At 39.4% G+C, this 11,618-nt stretch overlaps 1 protein-coding gene across 3 annotated transcripts in view; it reads left to right on the top strand.

Moving 5' to 3' along the window:
* Positions 1 to 4,910, top strand: part of LOC141340606 (interferon alpha/beta receptor 1a-like) — a 13,413-nt gene extending 8,503 nt beyond the window's left edge. For all 3 annotated transcript variants that reach the window (XM_073845649.1, XM_073845648.1, XM_073845647.1), the window contains 4 exons: positions 1 to 39; positions 679 to 826; positions 1,311 to 1,468; positions 4,160 to 4,910. The exon at positions 1 to 39 is cut by the window's left edge and continues 125 nt beyond it. In XM_073845649.1, the coding sequence (XP_073701750.1) occupies positions 1 to 39; positions 679 to 826; positions 1,311 to 1,468; positions 4,160 to 4,456 (642 nt within the window). In that variant the 3' untranslated portion in view covers positions 4,457 to 4,910. The remainder of the gene's footprint in view (positions 40 to 678; positions 827 to 1,310; positions 1,469 to 4,159) is intronic.
* Positions 4,911 to 11,618: the final 6,708 nt, after the last annotated feature.

The following is an 11,618-nucleotide window of genomic DNA, read 5'->3' as shown; positions in this document are numbered from 1 at the left end:
TACCTCGTCCACTACTGCAGGCGCTCTGAAGATCCTCAGGTATCTGTGCTTTTGTGGATACTGTCTGAAATTATTAAATGTAAAACATGAAAGTGGCACCTGCTGAGGCATGGAAGAAGCTGCGAACACAACTGATGAAATCTTGAAGTGCTTTTAGTAACGTGGCCACATCCTGTAGAAAGATGGTGGTTTCTGATCTCAAACCAGATTGTTCTGTCACAAAGCGCGTATGATAAGACTATCTTCACACACTGGGCTTCAGTAGTCTGTGAATGTGGAAACTATTCAATTTTTAAAGCTCTTTGGGACTTGTAAAACGAAGAAGAAATAGTTTCTAAATATATAATTTAACTACTTAAGAAATGTTAGTTTGTTTTTTTGTTTACTCCTCATAATAGTAGGTATAATGATAATAATTTTTCAAATATTCACAGTTTTCAGTAAGTGTATAAAGTATTGGGCTATGTGCCACAAAACAAAATACGTTCACATCAGTTCATGTGTATGCTGATCAACAGTCCTAATCTAGGCTGGAATAATAAGTGCAGTGAGAGTATAGTTTTATTGCTATTTCAGGATACCTGATTCTCATGTTAACAGACTTTACTTTACTGTGGTGGCTGGTGTTTTACATGCAGTGTTGTTGTATTAATGGCACTGCTCTGACTGTCCTTGCAGACGGCTAAAGTCCTGGAGACGAAGACCAATGTGGTGACGCTGCCAGAGCTGGACAGACAGACGTGGTACTGTGTGAGAGTTCAGAGCCGCTACAAATACTATGACAAGAGCAGCGTCTTCAGCGACACACACTGCGCACGCACTGAAGGTCAGCAGCTCCATCTCACACTCTTATATACACATGCTTTACAGTCAACACCATTAAAGGAACACTCCACTTTTTCTGGAAATAGGCTCATTCTCCAACTTGAGTTAATAAGTTGAGTTTTACCGTTTTGAAATCCATTCAGCCGTTCTCCTGTTCTGGTGATATCACTTTTAGCATAGCTTAGCATAGATCATTGAATCCTATGAGACCAATAGCATAGCGTTCAAAAATGACCAACGAGTTTCCATATTTGTCCTGTTTAAAACGCAACTTATTAACTTGGGGGGAGTTGGAGAATGAGCCTATTTCCAAAAAAAGTGGAGTGTTCCTTTAATGGTGTTCAGTCAGCGTTTCATGTCTGATAACGGATTGAAGAAAATATGTGTAACACACAGCCACAGAAAGAAAAAACAGGGTTCTACTGACACAAGCTCAAACATCTGACACTGTACCTAGTAAAGGCTTCTGCTGTGTGTGATTTCAGGTCCGATGCCGTACTGGCAGATATTCCTGTTCATCCTGATTTCTGTGCTGCTGTTGTTCCTGCTGGTGCTGCTGCTGTACTTCTGCTTTTACAAGATGCTTACATCCTTGAAGAACATCTTCTGGCCAGCCGTTCAACTCCCAGATCACATTCAGGAGGTACTGAATATTCATACTCTGTTTCTTGCTTCAAAATCATCTGATATCGTAAGGTTTCAAATACATTTGATGCATCTCAGGTCCGTTTCTGCATTTCTAGTAGTTATGCGTAGATGAACCGTTTGTGGAAATACATTTATCAGCTCTCTTCAGGAATTAAGACAGTGTTGGCAGAGAGTTTACATTAACCTTTCATAGTGATTCCATACTATTATTAATGGAAAAAAACAACAACTCACAAATGTGTTGAATGTACAAAGGTTAATGTCATACAGAATGACAAGTGTTACATATATCATAAATATCATATATATAACAGTTTAATGAGACCAAAAACTACCCATTAGATTTACCCAAAATTAATTATTCTCATGTTTAACCGCTAGAGAGACATCAGAGCCAGCGGTGAACTCCAGATCTGCGTCGAGGCTGCTCTCTGTGGATTCATGAGCGCTGAACGGTTGTTGCTGATCTGTAGCTCACATGTCTGAAAAAGGCGACTCAAATTTTCAAATAGATGTTATCTTTATTAACAAACTGCATATTTGAACTATAAACAAGTACATTCTTATCTGAAAACATCTTAAAACTACATTACAAACGGTGTTCTGATATCGCCCTAATATCGCACTTTTATTAGCCAAACAGATTCGAGAACCAGAAAGAACTGTTATATAAATATACATATACATACATATATACAGTCAAGCCCAAAAATTATTCATACCCCTGGCAAATTCTGACTCAAAGTTACTTTTATTCAACCAGCAAGTTTTTTTTATTAGAAATGACAGACGTCACCCAGAAGATAAGACAATGTACAAGAGGCATCGTTGTGGAAAAAAATATTATTCATCTTTTATTTACATTTGAGCAAAAAGGTGGCACCACCAAACTTATTCATACCCTTCTCAATAATCAATAGAAAATCCTGTATTGGCTATTACAGCAATCAAACGCTTCCTATAATTGCTGAGCAGCTTTCTGCATGTCTCCACTGGTGTTTTTGCCCATTCATCTTTAGCCATGAGCTCCAACTCTTTCAGGTTGGAGGATCTCCTTGCCATCAGCTTGATCTTTAGCTCCTCCACAGATTCTCAATTGGATTTAAGTCAGGACTCTGGCTGGCCCACTGCTAAACGTTAATGTTTTATCTGCTAACTATTTCTTCACCACTTTTGCTGTGTGTTTTGTGCCGTCGTTGTGCTGAAATGTCCATTTAAAAACACCCCCAAAACATCAGGTTCCCAGCACCATGTTTGACAGTGAGGATGGTGTTCTTAGGGTTCAAGGCTTCTCCTTTTTTACACCAAATGAAGGCTACATCATTGTGGCCAAACAATTACATTTTTGTTTCATCTGACCATAAAACAGAAGACCGGGACACTTCTTATTTGTCTAGATGATCATTTGCAAAGGCCAAGTGGGCTTTGTGTGCCTTATCTGGAGAAGTGGTGTCCTCCTTGGTCTGCGTCATTGGAGCCCAGCGGTGTGCAGTGTCTGTTGGACTGTCTTCCTTGAGATGTTGCCATCAGCAGAGCCCAGATTCATCAGGATGGTCTTGGTCCTGATCCTTGGATTCTTTTTACCTCTCTCACTATCCTCCTGGCCAGCACAGGTGTCACTTTTGGCTTCTGACCACATCCTCTGAGATTTTTCACAGTGTGGAACGTCTTGTATTTTTAATAATACTTTGCACTGTAGCCACTGGAACTTCAAAACATTTAGATATGGTCTTATAGCTCTTTCCTGACTTGTGAGCAGCCACAATGCACAGCCGCAGGTCCTCAGTGAGCTCTTTTGTCTTAGCCATGACTGTCCACAAACCAACAGCAGAGAGCTTCTGTTTTTCACCTGTTGAGTTGATTAAAACAGCTGTTCCCAATGAATCAGGGTCATTAGGATGCTTTAGAACAGCTTGGACTGTTTGGAATGGTATAGAACTTTGGATTTTCCCACAGACTGTGACAGTTTGGAAAGGGTATGAATAATTTTGGACATGCCAATTTTTGTTTAAATGTAAATAAAAGCTAAAAAATATTTTTTCCACAATGATGCCTCTTGTACATCGTCTTATTATCTTTTGGGAGAAGCCTGTGTCATTTCCGGTCAAAACAAACTTGCTGGTTGAATAAAAGTAACTTTAAGTCAGGGGTATGAATAATTTCGGGCTTCACTATATATGTGACTAAATGCTCTGCCCCTTTTTTACACCATGTGTTAACTACCCACAAGACCAGAGTCCAGAGACAAGAAATGTGTCTGTCCACACCGGACACAACGCGACAGCACAACGAATCAGAATCACTGAAATCTGACAACCATTCAGAAGCGCACAAGTGCACTGCACTCCCGACAAAATAGACAAGTTTATAATCCGTTTATTGATAATAAACCTTTTTAACATTATTAAAACTACATACTGAGTGACTGATACCTGTAAATGTCACACAGTATAATATTCAGTATTCAAAGAAATAGAAACTGTTTCTAAAACTCTGATTAACATGGAGTTATCGCACGTCGCGGTGTTGCCTTGCATGTAGTTAGGACTCGATGTTACAATCCACTGTGAGCTCCATCATAAAGTCCAATCACTATCAGTGAGTAGAACCAAGGAGGGAGTGAGGAAATAATTGAATATGAATCTACAAACGGGATTGACTTCTTTCTCTCTCTCTGTGTCTTCAGCTGTGGTTAAGTGACTCAGAGAAGCCGCAGCTGCTGGCTCCTGGGTCTCCAGAGTCTGTGTGTGAGCCGCTGGTCATGGTCAGGCCTGAGCTGGACGCTGTGTCTGTGGATGAGCACTTGAACGCAGAGGATCAGGACTCCAGCGCACACAGCCGACACGGCAGCGGAGACTCTGGCGTTTACTCCACAGAGGAGGACTCCTGTCACAGATCCTCCACACACACTGACCTACAGATGACCAGCAAAAAGCACAGAGAAGAGCTGCATGATGGGACGCTGCTGGAGCTCTGCGCTTGAACCGGTCAACGGATGATTCTTGCAGCTTCGCCTTTCTCTCTTCAGACATCTGTCAGCTTATTGCACATGTAGAGACCGCAACACTTCAGTGAGCAGTATGATATTTGAGCCATATTGTTTATTTCTGTATGTTAACATGCAGATTTCTTATGATTCTTATAGAATCTTAATTCATTACTTGATGTCTTTTTTAGCTCCAACAACAGCAGTGTTTATAAAGAGTATGAACTGTCATTTGTTAGACTGTCTTCTCATGTTGTGCAGAACCTTTGCTTAGTTTAGCTTTCTCAGTGTTTATACAAGTGTGTGTGTATACACTATATTGCCAAAAGTATTGGGACACCCCCTTCTAATGAACAGGTTTGACTACTTTAGTCATTGCCATGAGTACAGATCTTAATGTTTAACCATATAATGATATTCTCGGGGATTGTGTGCTTCTAATTTTATAGCAGCAGTTTGGACAGCACCCTTTCTATTCTAACATGACAATGCATCTGTGTGTAAAGCAAGGTTCAAAAAGAAATGATTGATTCAGTCAGTGTGGAAGAACTTGACTGATCTGCAGAAAGCCAAGTCCTAATCTCATCTGAACACCTCTGGTGTGACTTTAAATGCAGACCTTGAGCCAAAAACTCATCGCCAAACACCAATGACTTGGACATACACTAAATGGACAAAAGTATTGGGACACCCCTTTCTTTAAAACAGAAAGGGCACTTGCAACAAAGATGGAAACATGATTCATGTATTTAAAAAATGTATTTTTATGTAAATTTTTATCTCTGTTACATCAGTTTTGGAAGTGTCTTAAATGACTGCACCCATATGTCCCAGTCATTGGAGTTTAGTGATGAGTTTTTGGCTCAAGGTCTGCGTTTAAAGTCACACCAGAGGTGTTCAGATGAGATTAGGACTTGGCTTTCTGCAGATCAGTCAAGTTCTTCCACACTGACTGAATCAATCATTTCTTTTTGAACCTTGTCTTATACACAGAGGCATTGCCATGTTACAATAGAAGAGGGTCCAAACTGTTTATATAAAATTAGAAGCACACAATTCCCTAAAATATCATTACATCATTAAAAATTAAGATTTAAACTCAAAGAACAAAGTGCTTTAAGGTCAATAATATTAAGTGGAGCTAAATGCTGCTTGTTGCCATGTTCATAGAGAATGTTTGTAAGCAATGGAATTCATTTTTGAACATTTTGTAACAAGATATTTGTAATTTTGCATTTCAGTTTTACAAAAAAAAAGAGGAAAAGAACATGAAACAGTAAAAAGCCCTCAACTTTACCCCTATTATCTGTCAAGTTCTTCGCATCGGAAGCAGAGTATTTGCTGTAGTGTAGTGTTGGTCTGCTTCCAGGAACAGGGTTGGGGAAACACTGCGAATGCCTTTGATTGGCTAATAATTAGGGGTGCACCGATCCGATATTAAAATTTGAGATTACTAAAGTACTGTCGGGCTCACTTGAATGGTGGAAGCAAAACTAGGGCTGTGCTGTCGCAATGACAACCGCGTCTCCGAGTTCAAATGCAAGCAGTAGGCTAAAGCTGACCACAAAGCCCCAGCAAAAATAATTACCATGAATGTGTCGTGGGAAAAAAAGTAAGGAGATATTCGAATGATTTATTAATAAACTAGTATTTGACACAAAGATGAAGTTGACGCTGGTACATGATAGTAGGACGCCATCTGCTCACTGGACGCACCTTTAATGCTTTAATGCATCTTTATGGTTTATAGCTAATGAAAGAGTTTTGTTTTCGATTTGAATTATTTAAATTATTTCTTTACAATTCCGGATGATATATTAGTCTTACCTTTATGAGTAAAAATTAAGTTTCACATCGCACCAGCGCTTTCATGTCCTGCAAAGAGTGCTTCAGCTTTACTCTCCGCACAAACGATTGGATATGCACCTAATAGCACATATTTATCTGGGTTAAACTATTCAACTAATATTGTGATATGCTTTAAGTTTTTAATATCTATGGATTTTAATTTAAATCCTGATGACTTGAGAAGCCTAAATTGGTTTGCCGCTGGCCGCTTAGTCGTTACTTTAAAAAACAAAAACTTGAATTTAACAAATAAAAAGTGTTCAAAAAAGCGCAGTGTCTGTTCTCGAAGGGACTGAAAAAGTCGGATCGGTGCATCCCTACTAATAATGAAGGCTTGTACAGCTGTGTTTTATGGGAGTGTGTGCTGGCACAGGAAGCATCACAAACACAAGGCATTGCAATCCTACTGACCTGCATCCTATCTGCACCTCTCTCTGTTTCTGTGGGTCTCTGGTATTGTCAGTCAGCTGTCAGCAGAGCAGACTTCGGCCCATTGCTTCTCAGTCTGCTCTCAGTATCTTGGGCTTTTTGTCCAGAAGACTTACAGGGGTTAGTGGTCTTCTCAATTCTAACAACTGGAAATACTCAACCCACTCTAAAGCCGTCTCCTTCTTTTATATAGCGCTTTATACCATACAGATTGTGTTAAAGCAGCTTTACTGTGTCAAACAGGAAAATGGTGTTGACACTGCAAGATGCCATCGCATTCAAGCAGGCTTGGGTAACCCACTGCTTAAAAAAAACTACATTAAAAACGGTTTCATTCATAGCAAAAACACTTCAGTGAGTTGTTTTCAACTAGGAATCGTTATTTCTTTCACAGAACAATCTATTGGATGCTAACCAGTCAGGGTTCAGGAGTGGCCATTCAACTGAGACTGTGCTACTGTCTGTCACTGAAGCCTTGCGGACGGCAAAAGCTGAGTCCAAATCATCAGTACTCATTTTGCTGGACCTATCTGCAGCTTTTGACACTGTGAATCACCAGATCCTCCTGTCCACCCTCTCATCGTTGGGCATCACACGAACTTCACTTCGCTGGTTCAAATCCTACCTCACTGGTAGGTCTTTCAGAGTGGCCTGGGGAGGGGAGGTTTCCAAAACTCATCAACTGGTCACTGGGGTTCCTCAGAGATCAGTTCTTGGACCCCTCCTCTTCTCCATATACACTACATCTCTGGGCCCCATCATACAGGCACATGGCTTCTCCTACCATTGCTATGCTGATGACACACAGCTCTATCTTTCATTCAAACCAGATGATCCATCACGGATCTCAGGACATCTCTGCATGGATGAAGGAACACCACCTACAGCTCAATCTGGCAAAGACTGAACTCCTTGTCTTTCAATGCCACTCCAACTCTACAACATGACTTCTCCATCCAGTTAGGTTCATCAACAATTACCCCATCGACTTCAGCCAGAAATCTGGGTGTAATCTTTGATGACCAATTGACTTTTAAAGACCACATAGTAAAAACTGCTTGATTTTGCAGGTTTGCATTGCACAACATCAGAAAGATCAGGCTCTTCCAAATGGAGCATGCTGCACAACTTCTTGTCCAGGCCCTGGTCATTTCTAGGCTGGACTACTGCAATGCTCTTCTGGCTGGGTATCCATCATGCACAATTAAACCTTTACAAGTGATTCAAAGCAGCGGCATGACTAGTCTTCAATGAGCCCAAAAGGACCCACATCACACCTTTACTTTTACATCCTCCTACCTTTGCTTGCTCTTAAAAATCTCCATCTCCATCTCCATCTCCTCCACCGTTTCTTGCTGGTGGGATGATCTTCCTAACCCCATCAGGAACATTGAATCCCTGACTAATCAAGAGCTGACTTAATGGCATCCTGCTGACTCTTTCACTATTTCTGATATCCCTCCCTGTTCTAGCTTGTACTACTGACTGATGTTTGAAACTTTGTATGACTAGCACTTCTCATGATATTCCCTCTGTTGTAGGTCGCTTTGGATAAAAGTGTCTTCTAAGTGAATAAACATACATGTAGGAAATCAGAGTGCAGTAGTAACCTAACAATGGTTTGGTTTGTGCTTCAAATCAGTTCTCATATTCATTTGAATGAGTCTGATTTAGAAAGGCACACACCTCTCAGAAAAGGTCTAACAGCTGAAAATGCAGATCAGAGTAAAAACCAAGATATCTGCCTGTAGAGCTCAGTGACAGACTTGCGTTAAGGCGATGATCTAGAGAAGAGTTCAGAAACAAATCTGCTGCATTGAAGGTTGACAGAAGCATTCTCCATAATGGAAGACGACTGGAACAACTAGGACTCTAGAAAATGTCTGACAGAGATGGAGAGGAGAAAAGGTGAGGCAAAGAATGGCAGATAATTGCCAAATGCAGATGTGCAAAGATGCTCACATCAGACCCAAAAACACTTGAGGCTGTAAAGGTGCTTCAACTATGTACTGAGTTAAGGGGATGAATACTTATGCAATTCACTTATTTCAGTGTTTTATTTGCAAATCTGGTTTTTACTTTGTCATTATTATGGTGTATGGAGTGTAAATTGATGTGGGGATGAACTCATTTAAAGCAGTTTAACATGATGCTGCAACAAAACAAAATGTGAAAAAAATGAAGGGGTATTGTGACGGAGACTCAGGCTGATCGGGATCCATTTGCAGCTTTATTAGATCCTCCAAAAGAATAGTCAAACAGGCGTGGGTCAAACAACAGTAGATGCAACATGGCAGACAGATCATAAATCGTAACCGTAGGACAGACGTGAAATCAGGGCAGGCGGCAGGCAGACAGAGAGATAATCCAGATAAACAAAGCACAAGGTCGATAGGCAGGCAGCAATGGGTCAGAGATGACAAACAGTCCAGGTAAATAAACCAACAAGACAGGATATAGTTGTCAGCACGGCAAAACAAGACTTCGCGAGGAGAGGTAGGAAAAGCTGGTTTAAATAGTCCCTGAAGATGAGTGACACCTGTGAAGGTGATCAGTCCCAGGGGATTGTGGGAAATGGAGTTAAAAAATGAGTTAGTAATCGGGAGATGGTTCCCACTGGTGGTGATCGGAGGGAACCACAGAGGCTGTGTTTGTGACAGGTATGAATACTTTTGCAAGACATTGTATTATTATTTGAAGTGTTTTGGCCCTGACCGCCTTCCATTCAATTCAGCCCATTGTAATGGTTCTGCCAGAAGTCAGCACTTGTATGCAACATAATCAATGATGTAAACAGCGAGTAAAGGGCATGGAAAAATGGATTAAACGCAACCAGGGAAGATCGCGAGTGCGCGTCTAAAAGCGATGTAAGACATGGCCCTGCCAAGTCATGTACTTTTACTTTTAAGAGGCTAATACATCACCAGCAGCTGTAATTTTACCAAGTATTATACAGTAATAAAAATCAAAGATGAACACATTTATTTATAATCCAGTAATATAATAATAAGTAAGCATAACTTAATGGTGCTTATACTTAAATGGATAGTCCACCCAATCAAGAACTGTATAAATAAATAATCATTGAGTAATCATTTGCTCATCATCATGTCATTCTAAAGCTGTATGATTTTCTTTCTTCTTGTTTCTTTCTTCTGTGGAACATACACATTATTATGCAAGACTTTTCCATGTCTGTCAGGGATTCTGTGAGGGAGGATCCAAATGCAGAATGGCAAATTACAGGGTTTATTAACACAGACAGGCCACAAGAGTGAAGGTGAGCTGTGAAGCAGTCCAACAGCAGTGGATACATAGAACAGAGATAAGACTGCCTTTGACAACCGCTGGAACCAGCCTCAGATGAGGACAAGTTGTAGAGGAAGTGGCAGGCAGATGGTGGTGAGGGCCGGAAAAGGCACAGCAAAGCAGAGATCTGTCACTTGAGGAACACATATATTATCTTAACAAAGATAATATATTTATTATTAAATGATTAAACGCTTATCTGAAACATCATGTGTTGTTCTCGTTCTTGATTTTTATTAATGTTGTAATATATTTAGTAACTATTAAAAAACACTGTCTTTTTCTATCATCAAAATAACTGGATCATAATATGAAAGTGTACTTTGATTTTTATTCTTAGAATGTGTTTCATTGATCTAGTATTCTGATAATCCAAAACTTGTGATGATTCACTGAGTTATGATGGCTTTAAGAACACTTATATTCAATAAAGCTTTTTTCCAGTGAGCATGCAGAGTATGAACAGTGCTTCAACATGATGATATTTAAAACACAAATATTGAGTCAACATAAATAAACCAGAATGGGAAATAAAACAGATAAACAACTAAACTGACAGAATAGTTATTAAAACATGGATAAATATGTGATATGTATTATAAATATTACTGGTGTTAATAGTTTTTTGTGAAATTCAGAGCCACTGTGCTTATCAAAAGGGAGTCAAAAATATCTTTGAGGGACATGGAAAAGTCTTAAATAATTTTTATGTTTTACAGAAGAAAGAAAATCATACCGGTTTGGGATGACATGACGATGAGTAAATGATTACTCAGTGATGTCTTAGTTATGAAGTTCTTGATTAGTTGAACTATCCAAGAACATAAAATACAAATACATCCCTTTAAGTAAAATAAAATACAAGACTATCCACCTTATTCCTACGCAGTGAAAGGTTTGCTTAATGAACTTAATAATACTTTTATTTATTATAATCTGGGTACATGAGATGACGTTATTCAACTCACCCTTCAGACCCCAGAGGGTTAAAAGTGTAAAAGCATAAACAAGGCACTTTTAAAAGATCATGAATAACCCCAAAAGCGTGATTTTTTCCACAGCAATAACGGACAGGTGAAATATCACTGTAGTAATATATATCTCTATTATGTAGAAACATACACTACCTTAATCAAAAGTGTTCATTAATTTCAGCGTGATACTATTGTAATTTCTGTCATTTTGACAGATAATAAATTGTATTTACCTGTGAAAGAGACGTGAGGATTTGAGGAGAAAGACATTCTTTGTGCATTCCAGTTAATTATTAATGGGATTTATCGTAACAATCAGGAGAACAAACCGGAAATGTGCAGTACATTTTGTCATTTTTAATCCTATTACAGCGGAATGCAAAGGAAAAAAAATAAATGGGGAAAAGAATGCAGCGACTGAAAAGAGCTCTTGCCATAGATTTCCTTGTTAAAACATGTCATGTTAAAATAGACGGGCAAAGCTTTATTTGTAGAGCAACCTTAGGATTTGAAATGCTTCTTTCAGTCTTTTTGAATGGAAGTTCCCCAAAACGGAAGTGCCACCCATAATTCAAAACTCAGTAGGCTCGTTAGGAATA

This window comes from Garra rufa, chromosome 8, assembly GCF_049309525.1.
Source record: "Garra rufa chromosome 8, GarRuf1.0, whole genome shotgun sequence".
Taxonomy (NCBI): domain Eukaryota; kingdom Metazoa; phylum Chordata; class Actinopteri; order Cypriniformes; family Cyprinidae; genus Garra; species Garra rufa.
The sequence above is the reverse complement of the archived record's forward strand: the minus strand, read 5'-3'. Positions and strand labels throughout refer to the sequence as shown.